We start from the raw sequence: 25,680 nt of genomic DNA, 5'->3' as shown, positions 1-25,680 counted from the left end.
GAGACATAAAGGGTTCTAGAGAAAAGCTGGGCCCAGGAGGGGTGAAGAGATGATGGGAGAGGTGCCTCCTGGCAGAGCTTCTGCGTCATCCTGTGCATGGGTTCTGCTGCCGTCACCCCTGGTCCTGCTGGAGCAGCACAGCCTCCTGCGACAGCCTGCAAGGCAAAAGGGGATGCTCCGTGCCCAGAGGTTCTCATCAGACCCCAGCTGGAGATGGGAGCTGTGACAGACAGATTGATCCTGCACAGCCTGCAGGCTCCTTGGTGCCTGGTCCAGGCAGCCTTGGTCTTGCCTTGAAGTCCCCATGCTTGCAGTACCCAGTGGTAGGGGAGCTGGTGGTCCCATGTCCTTCCCCAGGGCCACCAGCACACAGCCCATGGCCAGACAAAGCCCTGTGGGCAGAGCACTGCTGCTGCCAGGCAGCTGCACAATTCACCAGCCCATTCCTATTCGTCAGGGCTTGGGTTCCAGTGCTGTCCTTTCCCCCGCTGTGAGAGGACAGGGACAGTGAGCAGTGCCCCCTCCTCCCTCCAGCCCTCATACCATGATGCTCTCATTCAAATGATGCCAACTCTGGGATGAGGTGTTCCAGGCAGGGCAAGAACACAGTAGTGAGGCTGTGCCATGGCCATGGGGACGTCAGCAGGTCCTGGGTCACATCCTGCTCCAGCCACACATTGATGCAGAAACCTCCTTCATCCATCACCGCATTCTCCCCATGGTGATGAGCTGCTCCTGCATGGCCATGGGGCAGCTCAGGGGGTCCACACCTCTTCCAAGCTCATCCCTCTCTCCTTGGTTGAGCCTGAAGCAGCATCTCCTATGGGTGCTAGAGTGAGGGCAGGGACACCTTCCATCAGAGCAGGTTGCTCCAAGCCCCATCCAACCTGGTGTGAATCAACTCTGGCATCTGCCCTGGGTTGGAGGTGTGAGGGAGGCAGCCCAGGGGGGGCTTTTTGTGCAGGATGGGACCACCATGTCCTGCTGAGGATGGCAGCCAAGGCCTGCCCAGGGGCTCCCTGTATCTGCCCTGGAGCAAAGGCAGGGGGACATTCACCTTCTAACACACACCAATGCAGTTTGCATTGTAATAATAGACCATTTACAGGTGTTTATTTTAAGAAATGTACAAAGAAAAAGGCTTTATCTCACACAGATCCTGCTCTTGGGCACTTTTCCCATCACTGACAACACAAACGTACAAGCAGCATCGATTGTGAGCCACAGTCCGGGCTGGAAACTGCTGTGCCATGGATGCTTCCCATGCAAACACCATTGCAAGCAGCTCAGGCTCCTATTCCAGGGAGCATCACCCTATGCAACATGAAAATGGAATAACAACACTATGAGATGAACAGAGCAACCCCGGCTCTGCCACGCAGCCGACAGCATGTGGATGCAAAGCGAGCTCAGCACCGCTCCTGGCCAGCCTGAACATGGGGCTCAGCACCAAAGCAGCCCGAGCAGAACTCATTCTACAACGATACAAAAAGACAGACCCTTTGGCTTTAAGAAGCAGCCCTTGTTTTATCTGGAAGAGGTTTTGGTTCACGTTGGCTTTGATCTCAACAGGGTTTTATTCCCCTTTTGGAGGCAGGAGGAGGTCCAGAGATGAACCAAAGAGCAGCAAAACCCTTTCCCTTGGGGAAGATGCTCCTCTGCTGGGAGGCTGCTGGTGAGGAGCTGCCTGGCCCCTCTGCACAGAGCCCAGCCCTGGGTCCCCTCTGGAGCCCCAGCCATATGAAGGATGCTCTGCCGGGTTAGGGTTAGGTGGGACTTAAGGGATCCCATTGAAGCAGCTCCTTGCCAGGACCATTCAAGCACCTTCTCCAACCCCTGGGGATGTGTCTCATTAATCAGCACTAACAAAGAGCTCCAGTGGGACATCTGCTATGGGGCTTGAAGCAACCCCAGAGGGTTTTGTTGCAAGGACTGGGGGTTCTTGGAGGAGGGTTTCCAAGCCCTTTGTCCGTGGCTTTCCCACCACAAAACCTGGCTGAAAGGGGAAAACAACGAGGAAGCAGGACTATAAACACTGCTTACATTCACACTGCAGAGACCCGAATGATTTGGGATTTCAATGCATATTCAGAGACCTTTAAAACCTGATAGTTAACCCTGAGAACATAGCTGCAGATGCTCTGGTTTGGCTACGCAAACAAATCTTTAAGACATAATTGCACTTTCTCTGTATATAACAAAAGCTTATTCAGATATCCAACAGAAAGGTGCTACTTTAAGACATTGGAGATGTTTTGTTCACAAAACCTTGTCTTTTCTGTAATTATTCTTAATATTATTTCACTTGGCTCATCTTTCACCGGCCACTTTGGAAGGATCATGTCCAAGGAGACCTCCTCATTGTGAAATAACATCAATAAATAACCACGTGAAGTCAAAGGAGAACCATCCTCACTTGTTCATGCCTGACAACATCATTACCATGCTGAGATCATTTCCAGACTCAGCCGTTTCCCTTTCACCAACAGACATTTCACGTGTCACTCTCATCAGAAGAACATTGAACTGTTTGCAAGTGCAGTGAGCTGGAAAGCCCAGGAGCAGCGCGAGGTCCTGCTCCGAGAGCCAAGGTGGCCTCTTGAAACATCTGAACTCAGCTCAGTATCTAAGATCTAGTGATCTGTACATGGGAGAGAGCTCTGGAGGAGGAGGTACAACTGCAGCCTCTTGAGGCTGGGCGAGGGATGGAAGCCTCTGTTACACCAGTGACTCTTTCACAACGCGTCCCTTGTCCCATGGTTTTCCTTCTTCGGGAGCACCTTGTGTCTCCGAGCCAGGAACGGGCTCCAGACCAAAGGCAGGAGCTGCCTCCACCTCTGCCCCACTGTTCCCATACATCTGGTGCATTTTGGTGGCGATCAGCCCTTCCTTCTCGGGTGCATCCTCGGTCAAGGCGTCCTCGTCCTTGCTGTGCCTGTACATGTATGACGCCTGCTTCACCGAGCGCCGCAGGAGGTACCTGCGGAAAGCACGCTGGATCTTCGTGGCACAGACTTCCTCGTGCTTCCTCTTCAGAGTGGTGGTGATGGGTTCATAGGAAACCTTCGAGGGGTTGGCGGCCATGAACTTCTCCTCCATGGTGGCCTTCAAGGCATCCATCTCTCCTGAGTCTCCCAGCACTTCCTTAGTTAGGGCAAAGAGGATGTCCAGACAGTGGATTTTGTCCCCAGCAACCATTGGTAGGTCCATGGTGACTAGCTTGATCTTGTTTGGCTTGGGGATTCTGAGTGGCTCCTGTAAGGTGTCCACAAAGTCAGACAAGGTGCTGTACGCAATGAACTGGGTGGCATCAGGGTCAAACTTCTCCCAGATTTCATAGAACATTTCAAAGTCATCTTCACAGAGGGGTTCACTGCTCTCCTCCGTGGCCACGCTGAAGTTCTCCAGGATGATGGCGATGTACATGTTCACCACAATGAGGAAGGAGATGATGATGTAGCTGCAGAAGAAGAAGATGCCGATGGATGGATTGCCACAGTCCCCTTTCACTGAACTGCCAGGGTTTTCCAGGTCGGGGTCGCAGTCGGGGGGGCCGCTGTTGAGGATGGGGCTGAGGAGACCATCCCATCCCGCTGATGTGGTGATCTGGAAGAGGCAAATGATGCTGTTCCCAAAAGTCTCAAAGTTGAAGATGTCATCGATCCCTGCCTCCTTCTTTACATAGGCAAAGTTGGACATCCCAAAGATGGAGTAGATGAACATGACAAGGAAAAGCAGGAGGCCAATGTTGAACAGGGCAGGCAGGGACATCATCAGAGCAAAGAGGAGAGTCCGGATGCCTTTTGCCCCTCGGATCAGGCGAAGGACGCGGCCGATCCTTGCCAGCCTGATGACCCTGAAGAGAGTGGGTGACACGAAATACTTCTCTATGATGTCTGAGAGGACGATACCTGTGAAGGGATGAAGAAGAGGTGAGATTGCCGTGCTCTGCAGCCAGCACTGAGAGGTGAGGTGGAGCTCCCTCACTGCATCTACTAGAGCTGGGCAGATAGAGGCAGATGAGGCCACCCCTGGTGTCACACAGCTCTGCCCCTCTGCTGGCAAAGGAACAGATTAAACCCCAAACTCTGAGCACAGACCCAAAGGTTAAAAGCTGCTGCTCAATTCCAGCAGGCAACATGGAGTCAAGGGGATCCCAGCACCGAGGAAGAGTGGGGCACATTCCCAGCCCCTCATCCAGCCTGGTGACGTGGGTTGGCCTCACACATCTCGTCCCGTGGGTCCTGTTGGCTTGGCCCTGCTCGCAGGCTGGGTGTAAGGGGGTGGCCAGTGTCAGTGGGTGGCTGAGGATCAGCCAGACCATTTGCACTCATCATTAGCCAGTGGGAGCCTTGAGGGACCAGTGGAACCAGGAGGACTCACCTAGGATGGAGAGGATGACGACCACGAAGTCAAAGATGTTCCAGCCGATGGTGAAGAAGTAGTGGCGCAAGGCAAACATTTTGAGCACACACTCTCCGGTGAAGATGACAATGAAAACCAGGTTTATCTTGTAGAGAACAGACGTTTTGAGCTCGCTTTGATCGTCTGTTTCAACCATCATGGTCACCATGTTCAGACAGATCAGGATCATGATGACTATGTCAAACACCTGCTTGGTAACAAGGGTATACGCCATCCCTTGAAACTTGTTCTGCCGTATGGGCCACATGGATGATGGTGGAGACCCAGAGGTGAGGTGGGCACATGGGACAGACACACACAAAACAAAAGGCACAACAGAAAGAAAAGAAGGATCTGTATTTAAAACAGTGTAGGAGACATCAGGTTTGTGGCCAATACACAGGTCACAGCCCCAAAAGCTATGGGAGGAGGGTACCCCAGCACTCAGCAGGATGAAGTCCACCTGGTGACACCACAGCCAGGAAGTGCAAGCAGAAGGGAAAGTTGCCTTCTAATTATACCCACAGCAAATGCATCAGGGCAAGAATCAATACATGGAAAAGGCCTCACGTGAGCAGTTGCTCAAAACCAAACTCAAGTCACAGCTTACACATGGGCTGGTCAGTGTCCCCTCTAGGAGTGCTGGAAGCTGAGCTTCCCCTGTCCCTAACTCCCCTTGGGGGAGGAGCTGGATGAAAACCCTCATCCTTACAAAAGGGATCCCCCCTTGCCTTTGTCAGCACACCCAGGGCTGAAGGAGACCCAAAGGAGGTTGGCCTGATGTGAACCTCTCCTGGAGCCCCAGTTCTAAGCAAGGTCCTGTCTGAAGAGTAGCAATGGTGAGCCAGGACTTGGCTCCTTTCCCTGCAAATGGTCTTCCTGGAGCCCTCTCATTCACTTTGGGAGAGCTGGAATCTGAGTGCTCCCTCCCAGCTCCACTCCGGGCTGATAACCCCACATACCGCTGGCCTGGGGATGGGCTTCTGGGGCTTCTTGGAGCCGAGCTTCTTCATGGCATTGTAGTATTTCTTCTGCTCTTCTGTCATGAAGATGTCTTTGCCTCCAAAGTATAAAGGGAATCACTACTGTTAGTCCTGGGAGCTCGCCTCTTCCCAAGCACCTCTGACCACGCTCCTTCCCACCAAGCATCTCAGGCCAGGCTCCACCAGGCACTGCTCACTGCTCTCAGTGGAACCTGCTTCCTCCCTGCCTGCCCTGCTGCTTCCCCTAGCTCACAGCACCCATGGGTGCTCACCCTGGCGCTGTGATCTCCTGCAGAGGGGAGATGCTGCTTCCCAGCTCACTACAGCAAGGGGGCAGCCCATGGTGGGGCTACCGCATCTTGGTGGGATTCAGACCTCACTCAGCACAATGAGCTCTGTGTTACCCACCCTCCTCCTGCCTCCCCTCTCCACCAGCCCAGGGCATTAGTCCTGTGCTACTTGCTTGAAAGGAGAAGTTGAGTCACTCCTTGATGCATGGAAAAGGGATGAGAAAGGGTCATGGGTAGAACAAGTGACGGCACAGGCAGAAAGCGGTGCCTGCTGTGGCACAGGGAAGGACATAGCTCTCCTGGCCTCCTCCCTCCGCATCCATAAGTGAAGTCCTCCATAAATGCTATGGCCAGGACACCAACCCTGGGTGCTGTTTGTCCAGGGCTCCGTGCACACTGTGCAGGTAAGAGCCATGGTCCCCCCAGCTCAGGGTCCTGCTGGTTCCCTCCATCCTGGCCCAGGAGCCAATGGTGGCTGCAGGAAATACTTATCTTTTTCTTCTGCTGATTGAAGTTGTCGATGATGACACCGATGAAGAGGTTCAGGGTGAAGAAGGCACCAAAGATGATGAAGATGACGAAGTAGATGTACATGTAGAGGTTGATCTCGTACACTGGCTGCTCTTCAATCTGACCAGGAGAGATGGGAAACGTGACTATGAGGCTAAGCCTCTCCAAAAGCATGTCCCCAGGTCACAGGATCTGCACAGAGCCATGGGGTGGCTGCTCCAACACGTTTGGTAAATGCTGTGTGGGTTGAGTGGTCTTAAAGGCCTTTTCCAACCCAAACAGTTGTATGAGTCCCTGTGAGAGCAGCCATGGGAAGGGACATCTGCATGGCACTGACTGGCAGACAAGGGTGTGCAGATCTCCAATCCTACTGCATGGGCAGGGGAATAGGAAAGGATGTGTGGGTGCAGCACTATCAATGAGCCTCTCCCCAAAGCCAGCTTTCCAAAGGCTGAAATAAGCCAAGAGGGGAAAGGAAAAGGGGTTTAGTTCACCACACCCCACATAGGGGGTGGCACAGGCTGGAGCCGCAGCAAACACTGCTCATCTCCAGGAGCATCACTTAGTCCTGCTCTGCACTGCAGCATCCCAAGGGGTCCTGCTTCCAGGAGCCCTCTTGGCAGCAGGTTGTCACCCAGAGCAGCTCTGCCCCAGGTGCAGAGGAGCCCAGTGCGGCTGTGGGAGGGCACTGGATGCGGCTCCTCTGCGGAACTGGCACCTGCAGCCGGGGCTGCTGCTGCTGCTAAAAACAGGCAATGAAACAACCGCGTTGGGGTCTGTGGGTGTGTGGGGCTGAGCCCCATGGGCAGGTTTGCTTGGCAGAGGAGGGCAGGAGTCCCCCCTGCTGCCGGATCACAGCAGTGTGCACACAACGGGGGGGGGGGGGGATGATGCTTTCGGGATGGATCACGATAGAAACAGCCCCTGCATGAAACTTCAACATGCTTTGTGTGGTTCCACCCCCTGCCACAGGCAGGGACACCTCACACTGAGCCAGGCTGCTCCAAGCCCCATCCAGCCTGGCCTTGAACACTGACATAGAGAGCATCATGTGGCAACAGGGTGAAGGATGAGCCCTCCGGCTTGGGGAGGGCAGAGCAAGGATTGTGGACCACAAAGCTGAAGCTGAGAGGGGGGAGCCTGGTGTGGGGCCAGGCTGCATCTGGGATGCAGGTGACAATGCCATGGGTGGCACAGGGACAAACTGGCTGCCCTGAGGCTGGGCAGAGGGGAACTGATCCAATGGGATCAGTGCTGGCTGTGACATCCCTGCTCGTCTGCTCACCTCCCGCGAGTCCACGGCAGCGTACATGATGTCCATCCAGCCCTTGAAGGTTGCCTGTGGGAACAGCAGAGAACAGATTCACTGGGAGCTGTTTGGGGCTGGGGAGGGAGGTGATGGTGCATGGCTGGGGTTTAGCCGTGTGGGGTTAGCTCTGAGCACGCTGCTCAGCCTGGAGCTGTGAGTTCTCCTTGGGAATCCAGGAGAGGGACCAAGAGCTGGATCTCTGGGTTCTGACCCTGGTGGGGTGGAGAGCTGTGCAGTGTCTTTGACAGGCTTTAGCTGTGATTTGTTAAACAAAAACCTGAGCCTCGTTTCCTGAACCTGATGGAACAGCAAACCTGAAGAGGAAGCTGCAGCTGAAAGCTGCTCAACTCACTTGTGTTATGCTCTGGTTCTGCAGCCGCCAGTTCCCCTGGATGTGAAGAGGGGATCTCAGCCCACACAACAACGGAGCCCACACCTTCAGCTGCATTAACACAGCAGTGAGCAGCTCCCCTCCTGCTTGCCTGGCTCAGCCGGGGGGGGGGAGCACAGCTGCCTTCACCCCCTGCCCCTGCAGTGTTCACACCCCCTCCTTCCAATCGCCCCCATCCCCACAGAGCTCCTGCACAAACAGCACCCGAGCTTTTCATCTGGGTCTGCCGCAGGTGGGGGAAAGCAGGGATGCATCAGGGAGGCATCAGGGAGGCATCAGGGAGGCATCCCCCTTGCTCCTGCATCCCTCCTTGCTCCTGCATCCCTCCTTGCTCCTGCATCCCTCCTCCTTGCTCCTGCATCCCTCCTCCTTGCTCCTGCATCCCTCCTTGCTCCTGCATCCCTCCTTGCTCCTGCATCCCTCCTTGCTCCTGCATCCCTCCTTGCTCCTGCATCCCTCCTGGCTCCCGCATCCCTCCTGGCTCCTGCATCCCTCCTGGCTCCTGCATCCCTCCTGGCTCCTGCATCCTGTGCTCTGCAGAGGACTTCTGGCAGCCCCAGGGTCGGTGCTATCTGTACTCCTCTGTGGTTCCCTGTGACACGTCCCTTCCCCTCCCATCTTCTACCCTGTCCCTTTCCTCCTCAGAACTCAGGTTTGTATAGAATGGTTTGAGTTGGAAAGGACCTTAAAGCTCCTCCAGCTCCAACCCCTGCCACGGGCAGGGACCCCTTCCACTGCAGCAGCTGCTCCAAGCCCCTGTGTCCAACCTGGCCTTGAGCACTGCCAGGGATGGGGCAGCCACAGCAATGTGCATCCTAGAGGGATGCAGCTGCCTTTGTTACGTACCACCTGCAGCAAGGAGAGGTATCCCAAGCCCACGTTGTCGAAGTTGACCTTGACGTTGACCCATCTGACCTCGTTGGTGTGGAGCAGAGCCATGCAGTCGCTCTTGTTGTTCACGATGCTGATGTCGAACAGCTCTCCCGTGGTGGTGTTGACACAGCGATAGTACTTCCCCGCAAACAGGTTCACCCCCATGATGCTGAATATGAGCCAGAAGATGAGGCACACCAGCAGGACGTTCATGATGGAGGGGATGGCGCCCAGCAAGGCGTTCACCACCACCTGCAAGAGGAGAATAGAGCTTGGATAAGGAACCCGCCGGGATGGATCCCTGATGCAGGTGACCACATTGCTTGTCTGCGTCAGAGCCAGCAGCACCTACCCTCATGCCTTCAAATCTGGACAGGGCACGCAGTGGTCTCAGAGCCCTCAGTGTCCGCAGTGACTTGATGGCTCCCAGCTCAGAGTATCCCAGCCAGTTTGCTGTCAGGCTGACAATGGAAACCTGGAAGGAGCAACCCAATGGATCAGCAGCTCCTGCCTAATGGCTGACTACGGCTCTAGAGGTGCCCATCAGACAACACTTACATCGACAATGAGGAAATCCAGCCAGCACCACGCGTTGGTGAAGTACACCTTGAAGCCGTAGGCCACCCACTTGAGCAGCATCTCAATGACAAAGATGTAGGAGAAGACTTTGTCAGCGTACTCCAGGATGGTGCGTATCACCTTTCGCTGCTCGATGTAGATGTCCTCAAAAGCCTGGAAGAGGCATGGAGCTACGTGACAGTCATTCTTCCATTAGACTCAATGCAGCCACATCCTGCCTGTGTTGTCCCTGCTTTCCTAGGCCTTGGGACAGCTTGAAAGCTTGAGCATAAACATGGGTGGCTTTTACTGGTGCACCCGATCAGCTTGGGGTCTAGCTCTTGTTTGGAGCTACACGATCTTTAAGGCCCCTTCCAACCCAAACCAGCTGCATCACAGGGACACCAGCCTGCACCTTTGGCTGCTTGGTAGCTTTGGAAACGCTCACAGGACTTTGGGTTACTGCTGTGTCCACATGGCACTTAAAACAAGAGCAATCAGAAGCACCCGTGGTGTCCATGTGCTGCACAGATGTTCTAGTTCAGCTTTCAACTCCAGCACTAGCTACAGCCTCAGGCACCCCCGGCCATGAGTTATGGCAAAGTGCCTCCTACAGGCGGTGATGGAGGCAGTGAGATGAGGAACCATCTGCATAAAGCTGAATAGATGGTGCAGATGCTTCATGGTTGACATTAAGAGCAGGAGGGGAGGCTGTAGGAGGTTGTATCCCCTTGAGCCCATGGACCACAGCTCGTGATGGATCTGGGGAGGGTTATGCAGGTGACTGTACCGATGCAGGGCAGGGGGAGGACGTTTGGATCCCCTTCCAGGCTGTACCTTGGGCAGACCTAAGCTGGAGGGGGTTTAAATCAAACATCTGCCCACAGCTGTGTTGTTCTGCACAGGAGCCAGTGAGGAGATGCCCAGGCCCTGGCACAGGGGGAAAGGCAGGACCTACCAGTGCCCCACTGCTGAGGAGGATCATGAAGACGATGAAGGTCTCGAACCAGTCGTGCTCCACGATACGGAAGCAGGTTTTCCGGAGGTTCCACCAGATCCTCCCTCTGTCGCTGGTGATGTCCACGTAGAGGCAGGGAAACCTCTTCACGCAGGCTGCGGATGGGACAAAGAGCTGGGCTCAGCTCCTGCTCAGGGCTGGGCTTGCAGGAGGTTTGCTGCAAGAATTGCTTTGGCAATAACCCCTTCTGCACATGGTGCCCTGCCCCGCTTGGCCCCTCACCTTCAGTGAAGCACTCCTCAGGCTCATTGCTCTCCTCAGCCTCTTCTGCCACCTCCTCCTGCTCCGGCTCCGGGGGTTTGTAATCCACTGTGCTGCAGAAGGATGAGGCGTTGTCACTGGAGAGGGGGTTCTGCAAAGGGAGGGGAGGGCTCAGGGATGCTCTTGCTGCCCCCAGGCAGCACTGGGGGAGCCCCTTGCTTGGGGCTGCTGCGAGTCCCTCTCCAACAGCCCACAGTGAAGCTGTTGGATCCTCCAGGCCTGCAGCCCTTGGGGTACTGATGGCCCCTGAGCTTGCCCAGCCTTTGCTTTCCATCCAGGTTCAGAGGAGCAAAGGTGCCCTGAGCCCAGCCTGCTGGGGAGACCTTTGGAGCACTTGAGGAGAGAGCAGATCCCCAGCCCTGCCTGGGGGCAGGTAAGGGACCAGGTCTTGGATGGGTGGCACTGGCTTGCATGGGGAGGAGGCAATCCTCCCCCAGGGATGCTGGTGCTTTCCATAGTGCAGAATTCCAGACTGGTTTGGGTTGGAAATGACCTTAAGCTCACCCAGTTCCAGAGCCTGGCACAGGCAGGGACACCTCACACTGGAGCAGCTTGCCCAAAAGTAGTGCCTGAAGGAGCTGCTCCATCCCCCAGCAAGCAGGGAAGCTCCTGAGGCTCCACCATTGCCTGCAGCTTCAGGAGGCATCCCTTTGATGTGGGGGGGGCCCTTGCAGCCCTGCTGGGGACACCAGGACATGGCCTGGAGGAGCAGGACACAGGAGCTGTCAGCTGCTGGCTCTGCAGGAGCACTGGGGCTGGGGGGAGAGGAGGGGCAGGGGGATTAGGAGGCCTCGGCATGGAGCCAGGCAAGTGTGACCCCCAGGGAAGGACACATGGAAACCATCTGCCTCCAGGATGAGCCTGGCAAAGGCACGAGGTAGGGATGAACCAGTGCAACTGCCCCAGAGGTCAGGGGAAAGCTGCCCAGGAGGCTCATGTAACCCAGGAGCTCTGTGTGCTGGGGCTCAGGGCAGGTCCTGCCCCCCTGCACGGGGACAGGGGTCACTGTGCTGGTCCCATGGCATGGTCCCTGAGCCCCATCCCTGGGTGATGTCCATCACACGCCTGGTGCAGCACCTCCAGCCTGACTGGGTGTTCCCACCCAAATCCAGGGTGGAAACAGATCCGTGTCCCTGCCAGCACTGAGCACCAGAATTCAGGTGCTCTGCACCCAGACTCCCCCTGTGACCCCATAATCACAGACTCCCAGATTGTTTGTGTTGGAAGGGACCTTAAAGCTGGTCCAGCTCCAACCCCTGCCACGGGCAGGGACCCCTTCCACTGGAGCAGCTGCTCCAACCCCTGTGTCCAACCTGGCCGGTTGAGCAGGCACTGGAGCTGCTCTCAGGTCTTCCCTTCAGGAGCCGTCTCTTGTCCAGGCTGCCCCAGCCCAGCTCTCTCAGCCTGGCTCCAGAGCAGAGCTGCTCCAGCCCTGCAGCATCCCCATGGGCTCTCTGGCCTCCCCCTTGCATCCTGCGCTGCAGCTCAGCCCCAGCACCCCCGCAGACACCGCCCTGCGCACGGGGATGGGCTCCGAGGCAGCCCCCGAGGGCAGAGCCCTGCGGCTCCCGCAGAGCTGAGCTCAACCATCGGGATGCGGCACCGCAGGTGCGCAGCCTTGAGCGGGGCTTTGGCTCCATCTGGAGCCCATCGGCAGCACCAGAGCACCCGGAGCGGCCGCAGCCTCCCCCGTCAGCGCCTGGTGTCCAGTCCTCATGCACACACTGAGCATCAGCGCGGCTGCTGGGGCAGCAAGGGCTGACCCGGAGCCCTCCTGCCGGCAGCACCGTAGGGAACAACCGCAGGGTCTCCCATCACCCGTTCCCCTGCTCCAGGTAAGTGTGTCCCTTCCCAGCACAGCTCAGCAGCAGGTTTGCACTGCTCCCAGCCAGGCACCACCTTCCTGCAGCCACTATCGCCCTCTTTTCCCAGCTCAAAAAACCCAAACCAATAATGAGAAATTATGGGGGTCATTTTATCGGTCCCCTCTTGGTGCCCCCGAGTGGAGCCAGGTCCCTGCCGCTGCTTGGAGCCTGCCGATGGGGATGGCTCCGGGTTTGGGGAGTCCTGGTTCATCTTCCAGCCCTGCTGTGGGCTCCCTGTGCACCCACAACCAGTTGGTGCTGCACCACATCCGCCCCGGCCACACCATCCTGAGCAGGAGTGAGGATGGAGCTTCCCAGAGGCTCCTCTGCTCCCAGGCAGACACATTAACCAGGATAAACCCCCAGGCTGGAGATGTTCTGTTCCTGATACAAAACCCTTTCCACACTGATGCAGTTGCTCCTCTCTGGCCTTCCCCAGGGCACAGTGAGCAGGAATTCCCCATCCTCCCTCCTGTGCCCATTGAGGCCTTCCCAGGTTTCTTGCATCTCCCGCACACCAGAGCACGAGCCCTGACACGAGTCCCCTCTGCCCCACGACGCAGCAGTGCCCAACAGCTGTCTCTTCAGCTTGGATCCAAACTCGGTCACTTCATGTTCACTTGCGCTAAGCTCCTCCATCTGGTTTCATGCCCTCCCTCGTAACGCTTTCAGAGGCATTAGCAGTGGATCCAGTGTTGGAGCCATCAGCAGATTTCCTGGCATCAAATTGCTCTTGAGCATCTTTAACCCCAAGCTGAGCGCTTTGGCCCTCTGGCATTAGCAATAACCCCAAAGGCTGACCCAAACCATCCCAAACACCTGCTTGGACCCCTCCACCTCCAGCTTACACTGGAAATGCCAGGCTGAAAACCCCCAAAGTGTGCTCTATGCCAAAGAAGCTCAAAGTGACCCAAACCAGGGTCCTTCGGGCAGCACAGCAAGAATGGGTCAATGCCAGGTTTTGGGTTGAAGCCCCTCCACCTGCCTCTCTTACCTTGGCATCCTCGGTGTCGGACTGGGTGCTGGTCTCCTCGTAGAGGTCAGACTCCTCGGAGGCAATGGGGACCTGCACGGTCAGGTTGGGGTTGTTAATGAAATTCATGTGGTCCAGTTCATCCATTAAAAAGTGCTCTTTGCCAGTGACACCATCCAGGTATTCCGGCTTGGGCTCCTGGCCAGTGTCCACGTGGTTCAGCACGGAGTTCTCCGTCTTGTTGGGCTCTTGCTCTTCCTCAGGGGCCACCTTCTTCCCCTTGCAGAGCCTGCGGAGCAGTGAGATGACAGAGCTCTTCATGAAGTCGATGCCCCTGGTGATCCTGCCAATAGCGATCTGCAGGTTGTTCATCTCCCCGTCGTCGTCGGATGCTGCCAGGCTGTCAGCGCTGAAGGAGCTCAGCAGCAGAGCCAAGAACAGGTTCAGAACCTGGAGGGGACAAAGCAAATACCAGCACTGACTGACAGAGCCAACATTGTCATCCAGGGAGGGTCCAGTCATGGCTGCGGTGAAGGCTCCTTCATTGAGCTTGTTGTAGGACCCTGTCCTCCCATCACCCTGCTCTGGGCACTACAGAGGTGCCAGACATGCTCCTCCTTCACCCCTCCCTGGGCTCTCAGTGTCATCCCCGGCTGCTTGGGTACCAGTCATTGCTTCAGCCCTTCTCAAACCACCTCCCCTGTGGGTCCATCAGCTCTCTGGTAGCTCAGATGCCCCCCAAGCTTCTGAGGGTCTCCAGTGCAGGAGCCACAGCCACAGCAGTAACCTCATCCCTTTCTCCATAGAGCAGAGTGGGGTCTGGTTAAGTCGTGTTTCAGCTCATGGGATGCAAGTGCTCTAGAACAGTTTGGGGTGGAAAGGACCTTACAGCTCCTCCAGCTCCAACCCCAACCCCTTCCACTGGAGCAGCTGCTCCAAGCCCCTGTGTCCAACCTGGCCTTGAGCACTGCCAGGGATGGGGCAGCCACAGCTCCTCTGGGCAAGCACCAGCTCTGCTGCTTGCCTGGGATGCTCCAAGCACATGCCTGGAGCCGGAGCAGCCCAGCCTGGCACAGGGTGGCCTTGCCGAGTGCCAGAACCCTGGAGCAGCAGTGGGAATGGGAGCGGGATGGGCTCTCCTGGGGCACAGGAGCTGTGGCAGCACCGGCCCCACAGCCTCAGCTCGGGGCTGCCATGGGGCCAAGCCTCAGCTGTCGGTGTTTGTGCCTCCTGTGCCAGCAGAGCAGCCGAGAAGGGAATCGGCTCCTGCCCAAGGTCACCGCTGCTCTCACGGCTCATAGCTCCTGACATAGCGCATCTTTAAATACATCCCCCCCATCTCCGCCCTGTAATGTGTGCATTAAGCGCCAATTACAGCTAATAGGGGCTGCTGGCTCCAGCCTGTTTGGACAAGGAAGCTGTTCCCTTGTCACCCGACTGACTTCCTCCCTTTTCCCTTAATAACCCTAAAGGAAATGCTCAAAGTGTCATTAACAGTAAAGGACTATCCAGCATCACCTCATTCCCCTGCAGGGGAAGTGGGGGGGAACAAACACGTCCCTGCAGCCGGGATAGGCTCCAAATACCTGAGGCTCAGCCAGGAGGGCTGGCAGAGGCCGGGGAGGGCAGAGGTGGCTGTGGTGCGTCCCCATTTAGGTTTACATGAACCCCTTGCAGCAGGGCAGGGCACAGCAGGGGCTGCAGAGCTTGCCCTGAAGGCTGGGGGGGGACTGGGGGGGGCTGCAAACCCTGCTCCTGGAGGGGCTGCCCTAGCCCAGAACCTGGCTCCAGGGGAGGAAAGGTTCAGAGCCCCTGCTGGGGGGGCTCCAGGGGGTCCCGGTGTCCAAGCCCCTGCAGGCTGCTCCTGCTGCTCACAGTGGGGGGTTCTTGCCATTCATATGAACGGGCTCCCCCTCGGAAGGTTACAGACTGTTGCCGGGTGATGGGGTCCTCCCCCCCCGAGGCCATGCACACACATCAGCCCAGCACAGACCCGGGGACACCCCAGGGTGAGGGCTGCAGCGGGTGGATCAATCCATGCTGCTGTGGGGACCAGTTCAAAGCCCGAGTCCCTTGGCACGACCCAAGGAAGCCAAGCAGCCTCCAAACCCTTTCTGCCCCCAGAGCGGGGCGCTCTGAGCTCCCCTGACCTGAGCTATGGGGTGGTCGGGGTTGGTCCCCGCGGCTGCTTTCACCCCTCTGGAGCCGGGTGCCAGCCTGGGCTGGAGCAGGCATCCGCTGGGGGGGGAGGCAGCAGCTCCCTGGGCAGATTGGGTTTCAAAGCAGATTCCAAAGGGTTTACACAACCTTGGCAAGTAACGGGAGCGATCCGGCAAGCGGCCGCGCTTCCCTCCCCTGCCTGCTCCTTAAGGAGGGACAGCAGGGCTGGAAAACAAGCTCCGGAGCTGCCAGCGAGAGCGTGACCAAGTTTAGAAAGGATTTCGTGCTCGCCTGGAACTTGCAGACCTGCAGCGCTGGGTTAGAGCAGGGAGGGCAATGGGAGGGTGCTGGTGAGCAGGGGGTCAGCAGGAGCCCCAGTGCTGCATCACCAGAATGGCGTCTGGACCCTCATGAGGACGGGGATCTGCAGAAGCTTTCCAGGGGGATCTGGTCCCAGAAGCAGCCTGGGTTTAATGCTGCATCCACCCCCCATTGCAGGACAGTGGGGAATGACAATTACATCTTTACTTCTAATTTACTTCCACTGAGGGCCCCCCCCAGCTCCAAGACTCACCACGAGGTTCCCGATGACCATGACCATCATGAAGACGATGAGGCACATGGTCTGGCCAGCCACCTCCATGCAGTCCCACATGGTCTCGATCCACTCCCCGCAGAGGATGCGGAAGACGATGAGGAAGGAGTGGAAGAAGTCGTTCATGTGCCATCGAGGCAGCGTGCAGTCCACGGAGATCTTACACACGCACTCTATGTAGCTCTTCCCAAAGAGCTGCATCCCCACCACGGCGAAGATGAAGACGATGATGGCCAGCACCAGTGTGAGGTTCCCCAGGGCACCCACCGAGTTGCCAATGATCTTGATGAGCATGTTGAGGGTGGGCCAGGACTTGGCGAGCTTGAAAACCCTCAGCTATGAGGAGCAAAGAGACAAGGCATTGGTTTGCCTGGGGGTTTCATTGCCACAGGACTTCAGCAAGGCTGGGATTAGACCTTCATGTGGCAGCTTTATTAAGGCAGGAAGGATTAAATACCCAACTGCTTGCAAAGAGCAGACTCTGATTTTCCTGAGTATTCAGCTTGACTTTAGGTGCTGTCATTAACAGGGGACAGGCTGGTGACCACCACAAAGGAGGTTGACCAAACCATTCTCCACCCTGGTGGCAAGTGCATCCAAACCCCATGCACACCTCATCCCCAGGCACGTACCAAGCGGAAGGAGCGGAGCACAGAGAGCCCTTGCACGTTGGCCAGGCCCAGCTCCACCAGGCTCAGGGTGACGATGATGCTGTCGAAGATGTTCCAGCCCTGCTGGAAATACTCATAGGGGTCCAGGGCAATGAGCTTCAGAACCATCTCTGCAGTGAAGATCCCTGTGAAGACCTGTGGGAAACAGCATCCGGTCACTTCACTGTGAGCCAGTGCTGAGCCTCAGTGCGGAAGGGTCCCTTCCAACACAAACCAGTCTGGGATTCCGTGGTTCTGGCCAGCCCCAGCTGGGAACAAGCTCCCCAGGTACTGCCCAGTGTGGCTTGCAAGGCTGGGCTGGGAGTACTGGTGCCAGACACAAAGGTGCACGTTGGGAGATGGAAACTAAAAGTAAGGATTTCATTTGCTTTAACCCCATTTGACCAAGTGCTCAGGGATTCCCAGCACCGGGAACTGGGGCTGCACATCCTGCCTGGAGCCGCTGCTATCCCGCAGAAGCCGGAGCCACCTCTGCAGTGTGAGCAACAGGGATTAATCCCCTTGTATTTCCTGAATGAAACCAGAGACAAAGCAGCTGTGTGCTGAGCGTCACCCTGCCTGCGTCACACCAGTGCCCATGCAGAGAGGTCCCAGCAGGGCAGGGTGGCAGGATGCTGAGAGCTCCTGTCCCTGTACCTGTAACTGAGGAAATGCCTGGCAAGAAGTGAAGTGTTTCTGCAGCCAGTAAATACTTGAGCTGCAGAAACCTTGGGACCCCCCCAGGGGCAGCAGCTCCTTTCATGAGCCATAGACTCACCCAGCCACAGAAAGGGCTCACAGACTGGTTTGGGTTGGAAGGGACCTTACAGCTCCTCCAGCTCCAACCCCTGCCCCAGGCAGGGACCCCTTCCGCTGGAGCAGCTGCTCCAAGCCCCTGTGTCCAACCTGGCCTTGAGCACTGCCAGGGATGGGGCATCCCTCCAGGGATGAGATGCTGTGATCAGACCCTGCAGCACTTTCGCAGTGGTGTGTCAGGGATGCTCGAGTGCTGTTCCGGTGACACCATGGCAGCAGAGGGGGTCTGCCCACCAGGGTGGATGCTGTGGTTCTGAACGGGGAGGGATGGGGTGCCCGGAGCTGCCTACCAGGTTCCCAACGCTCAGCACGTTCTCAAACTCCTCCGTCATGGGGTAATGCTCCATGGCCATGAAGAGTGTGTTGAGCACAATGCAGATGGTGATGCCCAGGTCCACAAAGGGGTCCATCACCACCAGCTTGACAAACTCCTTCAGCTTCCGCCACGGAAGGCAGCAGTTCCACACCAAGAACGTGTGGGCAAACTTATACCACCAGGGTGGGCACTTCTGGTGAGCTTCCTCCAGCTCTGCGGGCAGGAAGGGAAAATGACATCAGTGCAGGCTTATCCTGTCCTCCTCCTGGTGGGGCCAGTGCTAACCCCTGAAGGAGACCTCTCCTGAGGCCCTGAACCAGCCCTAGACCATCTCTGAGTTAAATATGGGGGCTAAAAGGAGGATCCTTCCCATGCCCAGGTACAGTGATGGTGAGGACCTCACCTTCCAAACCTGGATGGAACACCAGGTAACCCAGGGAACTGAGGGTCCAATCCTGCCCTCAGCACTTGGGTAGGATTTGAGGTGTCTCTGTCACACTGAGATTGCAAAGACACCCAAGGGAACCGCCATGGGGTGGCCATAGGGTTTGGTTGCCCCTTCTCACGGAGGGCAGGGCTGAGAAGCCTCTTATTGCTGGTCTATGGTACTTTCTGCTGATGCTGAGACAGGAGCTCTTGGGAGGACACTCAACAGCTCCCAGCTGGCTCTGGAGACTGCTGTAACCAGCTGCAATCCCATTCATATCCATGGGATGTTGCATTATTGCCTCTAGGAATCATCCCAGTGAGTTGGGATGAAAACCTTCCTTGAGCATCACTGCAGTGACCCCAGGTCCAGAGCCAGCCCGTGCATGGGGCTGGAGATCTGTGCCAAGCTCTACCACTGGTGTGTGCTGAGCACCCCGAGCCCAGGCAGGCTGGGGCAGGATGTACCTTCCACAGCATTGGAGAGGACACTGATGGCACTTCCCACCCTCTTCTCGAGGCCTGGCCCATCTTGGTTGCCTACGGAGAGGTGGTTGTGGTCAGGTTTCTCCAGGTCATTGACTGGGTTGAACTGCAAGGAGAGGAGGGCAGAGGGGGTGAATGCAGAGCGCTGCAGGGTGTTCAATGCACTTACAGGTAGAGCAGGAGGAAGAAAGGGCATGGTCTGGAGAGATGGGAGCTACAGGCTGCAGCAAGGCTTGTAGGACCCAGCCCATAATGAGCTGAGGGTTTACTGGGGTGGGAACCCTCAAGGAATGCGAGAGAGAGACAAAGACTTACATCAACCACTGTGGCAGAGCGCTGCAGCACGACCTTGGGGATCACCTGCCCATTGCAGTCCTTTGCCTTGTCCTGGTCACTGTTGAGCTCTGAGTCTTGCTCCTTCTCGGCCACGCTGCTGGGCAGGGAACTGCTGCTGGACCGCCGGTCCTGCAACTGCAGCACCCACATCCCATCACCCCATGTCTGCAGCCATCGGGAGCCACATCCCATCACCCCATGTCTGCAGCCATCGGGAGCCACATCCCATCACCCCATGTCTGCAGCCATCGGGAGCCACATCCCATCACCCCATGTCTGCAGCCATCGGGAGCCACATCCCATCATCCCATGTCTGCAGCCATCGGGAGCCACATCCCATCACCCCATGTCTGCAGCCATCAGGAGCTATATCCCATCACCGTGTCTGCAGCCATCAGGAGCCACATCCCATCACCCCATGTCTGCAGCCATCGGGAGCCACATCCCATCACCCTGTATCTTCCTTTCAAGGACCACCCCACCTCTGTGCTGCACCTCTGCTGCCTCCCAGTGCTCCCAGTGCTGGATTTAGGATGTAGAAATCCATCATTTACTTCCCCCACCCAGGAGAATATCTCAACTTTTGCTGTGAGCCCCCAAATAGTAACTCAATTATTATCTTATTATGGCCCAAATTTGGCTTGTTCTTGGATTTTACATAGAGGCACCACCACACTTGTCACTGCCTCCCCTTTTCTCCCACTGTTTCTAAGGTCCCTCACTTCCCCCCCCTTTGTACCAACCATCTTCTCTTGCTCCTCTTGCTGCTTCTTCAGCTGCTCCATGAGCTGCTGGAATTCCTCCTCCTTCTGCTGCTCCTCCAGCAGTGTGGCATCGTTCTGCTCTGCGTAAGCCATGGCCACCACCGCGAGGATGAGGTTGATGAGGTAGAAGGAGCCAAGGAATATAACCACCACGAAGAAGATCATGTACGTTTTCCCTGCTGCACGCAGCGTCTGTGGGAAGAGGAGGCTCCCAATGGAAGCTCTTGCACCAGGGCACCCTCCTGGCTGGGGCTCTGTGCTATCTGGTAGCCCAAGGGCTGCAATACATGGAGGTGGGACTAATCTTTCATCATGGGGTAGGAGCTGATGTCTCTCAGCCCCCAGTTTCACCCTGGGGCCATGAGTGACCTTTCTCTACCTGTGGATCTGGGCACAGCCTTTAGACACAGGCTTGCTTCTATCTGTCTCTGGACCCAGGGTGAGCTGGGGTTTCATGGGGTCTGCACCTTCTCCCTTGAGGATGACTCAGTGCAGGGGACAAGTGGCTCTTCCCCTTTACCTCAAGCCAGAGGTGTCTACATACAAGAGGTACTTAGAAAGCCCTGACTTCAATGATCCAGCTGACAGCACACCCATGATTTACTATGGGAAATACACAGCACTGCTCAGGCTGGGCAACTGCATGGGACTGTGCCCATCTCTGCTGGTCCTGGTTAGACCCATAAACCACAGGACAAGGTCCCACAGGTTTCCAGTCAAGTGACTTTCTACCTGTCCGGGATCAGAGGCAGCACCAAAAGGAGATGAATCTTTGCACAGGGATAAGGATTTGGTGCCTACCAGCTGGAAGAGGTTCTCCCAGAAGTCCTGTGTCATGAGGCGGAAGAGGGCCAGGAAAGCCCAGCTGAAGGTGTCGTAGCTGGTGTAGCCGTAGTTGGGGTTCCTCCCTGCCTTCATGCACTGGTATCCTTCAGGGCACTTCCTGCCAACGGAGCCGGATTGAGACCCTGGTGCTGCTCCTCCTGCTCCTGCACCCAGAGTCTCCATCCCTGGAGGTGCTGGGATGCTTCAGACCTTTCCCTCACACCGATACAGCCCAGACCAATCCCACCTTCCCCAGAGCTGGTACATGCAGCAGGCCTGGACCCACAGCCCCAGGCTGATACAGCCAGGATGCCTGGACCAATACCCCCCCCTCCCTGAACCATTCACCCATAGACTCACATTCCCACCCTCAATCATGCCCATCCCAAGCATCAGCGGTCCCACAAGCTGCACTGGTGTTCCTGTCCCCACAAGGCCACCAGCATGAGCTGCACTCACCCAGCATCGCTGCTGTTCCCGCAGAGTAGGGCATCCAAAGCTCCCTCCAGGAAGTAGAAATTGGCTTTGGGTTGGGGAAAGAGCAAGCATCAAATCAAAGCACAGTCATTGATGATCAGATCCCAGGCAGGGCAATTCCCAGAATCCCAGTGCTGCCCACTGGGTTATCTCCTCTCTGCTGACTTTGCTGCTTGCATTGAACTATTTGGCACCAGCTTGGAGGACCCATGGAGGAGCTCCTGGAGCCTCCCACCCCAGGACACAGCTGAGGGCAGCAGGATCCCACCCTGGGCATCACCCGGAGCATCCTCAAAGCATCCCTGGCTCCGGTGGCTTCTCACCACTGGGCTTTTACCCACCCTACGTGGGCTCATCGAGGAGTGAAACTGCAGGCAGGACGGCTTTGTCCTGGCCCCAGGAGCTGTCAGTGCGAAGGCACAGCCACAGGTGCTGCTGCTGATTGCACTGCACTCATTAGATCCCAACTATTGAATCTGTGCCTCTACAGAGAAGCCTTCCTGTAATCAATGCCAGAGCTGCTTGCACAGTTGGACATCTTCCCCCCAGGTTTTCAACCCAAAGTCCCATCTGCTCCTGGGGGTTTGGTGTCCCTGCTGTGATCAGCCAGAGAGGCTGTTCCCTCACTAGCAAGTGCAAGAGATGGAGATGCTGTTTTGTCCAGGCCTTCTCATGGTGAACTCTCTCTGGAGGACTCCAGCTTAACCCTGTGATTGTGCACAACCCACTGGTCACAGCAAACCGTCTCAGTCTGAGATGGGGGCAGAGCACAGAAACCAGGAGGAGCACCAGGCTGATGGGTCAATGGAGAAGGGGATGCACAAACATTTACCTTCATCACTGATATAGGCCTCGAAATCAAAGGTGCTGTTGCTGGTGAGGTTGCCGGTGAAGTTGCCGGTGGTGTCAGTGGTGAAGCTGCCATAGAGTGTTGTGTTGGCCACGGTGTCGTTGTCCAGCCCCAGGTCCTCCAGCAGGGTGGTGTTGAGGGGTGGCCACCGCACACACTTCTGCCGCAGGTTGCCCATGAAGAGCTGGAGGCCGATGAGGGCGAAGACGCTGAGGCAGAAGACTGTGAGGATCATCACATCCGAGAGCTTCTTCACCGACTGGATCAGAGCCCCCACGATGGTCTTCAGCCCTGGGGGGAGGCAGCACTGCTGAGCCCATCGCTCATCTAACACCCACACCTCAACCCTGGCACTGGCGCCTCAGCAGCAGGGACACAACCGAGTTCATGGCTCCAAGGACCAAGCAAAGCCTGGGGGTTAATGGAGCCCATGGACACAACATGAGAACAAGCCCATTTAAGGCATCTCCCAGGAACTCTAAAAACAACACATCTGGCTCCTCAGGAGCTTTCCTTGGCCAAAAGAAGAAATGAGAGCAGCTCATTTGAAGATGTGGAATCAGCAGGACCTGAGCCAAAAGCCATGTGGAAAATAAGGATTACCTTATTTCCTCTGTTTTCTCTTAGAGCTGTCGAAAGAACAGGGAATTGATGTGAACTGTGGGAAAACCTGAGCTCAAGGGAAGGGAAGACACAGAGAGGAGACCCCTTAAGTCCCACCTGGTATCACAGTGATGGTTTTCAAGGCCCGGAGGACACGGAAGGTTCTGAGAGCAGAGATGTTCCCCAGGTCCACAAACTCGGTAATGTAGCTGCAGGACAGGAGAGGAGAGGGCTCCAGGGGCTCTGCAGACAGGCACCTACACCCTGTTTGTCAGCCCCCCTCCTGCCCCCATCCCACCACACTCACGCCATGGAGATGACCATGAAGTCCAGCCAGTTCCACGGGTCACGCAGGAATGTGAAGTTATCGATACAGAAGCCTCTTGACAGTATCTTGATGAGGGACTCAAAGGTGTATATTCCGGTGAAGGTGTATCTGGAATGGGAATGGTGACCATGGGGATGCTCCACCGGGCCCAGGATGAGGTTTTGTCTATCCCTGACAGCAGGATCATGGTGGGAAGCTGAGCTTGGGGGTCACAGGCTGCTGGGTCCTTGTGTGCTTCACCTTGCAGGGCAAGCTGGGGTATCCTGAGGTACCAATCCCTTTGGTGGCTTCTGCAGCCCCTCTGATCCTGATCTCCCACCACCACCATGCTGAGACCTGACCCTGCAGACCCACAGTGGAACACGCTGCATTTCCCCTTCTCCAGGGGCTGGTTTTCCATGCTCCTTGGATCTGCTCAGCCTCTCCAGGCTATCAGTGCTGACTTGTCCTGACCCAGCCTGCTCTGCAGTGCTCTCCTGTCACAGGGAACCCACCAGGTTTTGGGCAGCTCTTCCCACTCTTTGCAATGCCTTTGCAAAGCATGGACATCCCTTCTGAGACCAAGAGGGCCACCAGCATCTCCCAGTGACCCCTCTCCTCCTCTGAAGGGTGCCTGCATCCCAACACTGCTCTCAGCCTTGTCCTGTCCCTGCTGAGCATGGCCAAGCCGGGATGCTCCATGGCTGGAGGAGGAGGCAGGGACTTACTCCACGTTCTTGGACCACGCTGGGGGGTTGCTCATCGTCATAAACACACAGTTGGTTAAAATGGTGATCATGATGAACATGCTGAATAACTTACAGCCTGGTCAAGGAGAAACACTGTGGCTGTGTCCTGGCTCCCCCCGTTCACACTGGTATGAGGCCAAGCTCTTGTCCTGGATCCCACCTTGGTCCCATGTCTCCTGTCTCAGTCCTGTGCTCACACTTTCCTCCTGCTCCCATGCATGGCCCTGGCCCTTGCCCTCCCTTCCTCCTCCCCTCCCCATCTCCATGGTGCTGGCTCTGCCTCCTGTTCTTGCCCCGTGCTCCTTCCTCTCCATCACCCCAGGACAGAGCTCTCCCCACTTGGCTGATCCTCTGCCACAAACACCCCATCTTCTTCCTCCTGCCTCCTGGCCACCAACCCCTGCTGTCAATGTGGGGTCACCTCCCACCCATCCTAGTGTCCCTCTTGCTCCTGGCATCTATTCCTGTCTCTCCATCTCTGTCTCACACCCAAAGCCCCAGCACTGACCAAATTGCCTCCTTCCAGCCCTGTACCCCAGTATCCTGGTTCCTCTGCCTTCCCTCTCCCAGAGCATCCCCAATTCACCTGCTTCCCAAACGGGACAGGATCTTCTGACCTGAAAACATTTTCCTTCCTTTCCAAGATTTGTTCAGACCTCAGAGACCTCAAACATCTTCCTGGGAAGCTCCAACCCTGGAATTCCTAATGGAATTCACTCCTTTCTGACTGAGCTCTTGGTGCTACCCAAGGCTGTCAAACACCCACTCCTCACAAAGGGTCCTGGCCATGGTGGGGCCAGCCCAGGAGATCTCCCCCCACACCATTGGGAAGCTCCTCTCCCTGTTTGCACTCTGGGCATCAGGGTTTGAGCTGGCAGTGGAGCAGCAGCACAGAGGGAAGGATATGAATGGATCAGCACTTTGATGGCTCCTCGGCGGATAGGGTGGAAGGGCCCCAGCAGGTACAGGGCAGGGGTTGCTGAGAAGCGGTAGATGCACTTCCCCTTGTTGAGGACTATGAATGTCTGTGGAGAAGAGACAGGAGGGAGATGGGTTAGCTCTTTTGTACACCCCAAAACACCCACAGATCAAGTGCTGCCATTAGAGGTGAGGCTGCTCTGCATGCTTGGGATCTCCAAAGGCTGAGGAATGGATGTTCTGCTTTAGAGAAACACCCACAGCAGCATGGGACTATAGGAAACCAAGATAGGCTCAGATGAGACCCTGGAGCATGGTTAAAATAAGAAGAGGTGCATGCTTTGGTCTTTTTCTTGGACACACATTTAAAGCCTACAAGGACACCAGAGAGGGGCTCTTCATCAGGGACTGGAGCAATAGAAGGGGTGATGGGTTCAAACTGAAACAGGGGAAGCTCAGGTTAGATCTAAGGCAGAAGCTGTTCCCTGTGAGGGTGCTAAGGTGCTGGCACAGGGTGCCCAGAGAAGCTGTGGCTGCCCCATCCCTGGCAGTGTTCAAGGCCAGGTTGGACACAGGGGCTTGGAGCAGCTGCTCCAGTGGAAGGGGTCCCTGCCCATGGCAGGGGTTGGAACTGGAGGAGCTTAAGGTCGTTTCCAACCCAAACTGTTCTATGGTCCTATGGAAGCCAGGTCTGCTCTGCCCTCACCTTCTTGTCCTTGTAGAACGGGTCCAGGTCCTCCAGCGGGGTCCCAATGAGCTCCACGGGGGGGTCACCATAGATGAGGGGCAGGTTCTTCCCGGCTTCCAGGTCGCTCCTGGGTTTGATCTCCTCCTCCTCGGGCAGCTCCACATGCTGCCTCTTTATCCGGAGCGCCTCGGCCTCGGCCATGCGCTGCTCGATGGCAGCCAGCGAGGCGGGCGTGAAGGGGCGCAGGTCCTCGATGCCCGGGATGAGCAGGCCGGCCAT

At 56.6% G+C, this 25,680-nt stretch overlaps 1 protein-coding gene across 2 annotated transcripts; it reads right to left on the bottom strand.

The window, feature by feature from the left end:
• Positions 1-2,621: 2,621 nt before the first annotated feature.
• On the bottom strand, positions 2,622-25,680 carry LOC101872600 (sodium channel protein type 4 subunit alpha). 2 transcript variants are annotated; one of them, XM_034070063.1, is made up of 26 exons: positions 25,420-25,680; positions 24,688-24,820; positions 23,775-23,871; positions 23,047-23,175; positions 22,857-22,948; positions 22,119-22,427; positions 21,269-21,332; positions 20,786-20,927; positions 19,964-20,176; positions 19,200-19,355; positions 18,867-18,990; positions 17,947-18,185; positions 16,823-16,996; positions 16,170-16,526; positions 13,457-13,885; positions 10,741-10,755; positions 10,559-10,688; positions 10,277-10,431; positions 9,319-9,492; positions 9,113-9,235; positions 8,734-9,012; positions 7,473-7,526; positions 6,170-6,307; positions 5,367-5,471; positions 4,384-4,654; positions 2,622-3,911 (listed from the first exon to the last, which is right to left on the bottom strand). In XM_034070063.1, exons 1-26 carry the CDS (start codon positions 25,678-25,680, stop codon positions 2,719-2,721), a joined length of 5,556 nt encoding a protein of 1,851 aa, XP_033925954.1. In that variant the 3' UTR covers positions 2,622-2,718. The 2 variants fall into 2 exon arrangements, with proteins under 2 accessions (XP_033925954.1, XP_033925953.1); XM_034070062.1 differs by lacking the exon at positions 10,741-10,755.

The sequence above is a fragment of the Melopsittacus undulatus genome, chromosome 17, assembly GCF_012275295.1.
Source record: "Melopsittacus undulatus isolate bMelUnd1 chromosome 17, bMelUnd1.mat.Z, whole genome shotgun sequence".
NCBI classification, from domain to species: domain Eukaryota; kingdom Metazoa; phylum Chordata; class Aves; order Psittaciformes; family Psittaculidae; genus Melopsittacus; species Melopsittacus undulatus.
Note: the sequence above shows the minus strand (reverse complement) of the source record. Positions and strands in the feature narration are given on the sequence as shown.

Bases quoted from the DNA above. Each gene is read 5' to 3' on its own strand.
- LOC101872600 (XM_034070063.1), bottom strand. From the start codon at position 25,680: ATGGCCGGCCTGCTCATCCCGGGCATCGAGGACCTGCGCCCCTTCACG. The intron at 16,997-17,946 runs GTAGGCAGCTCC...TGTTTCCCACAG, and splicing joins TGCTGAGCGTTGGGAACCTG to GTCTTCACAGGGATCTTCAC. The intron at 4,655-5,366 runs GTATGTGGGGTT...CCCATACGGCAG, and splicing joins AGCCCATCCCCAGGCCAGCG to AACAAGTTTCAAGGGATGGC.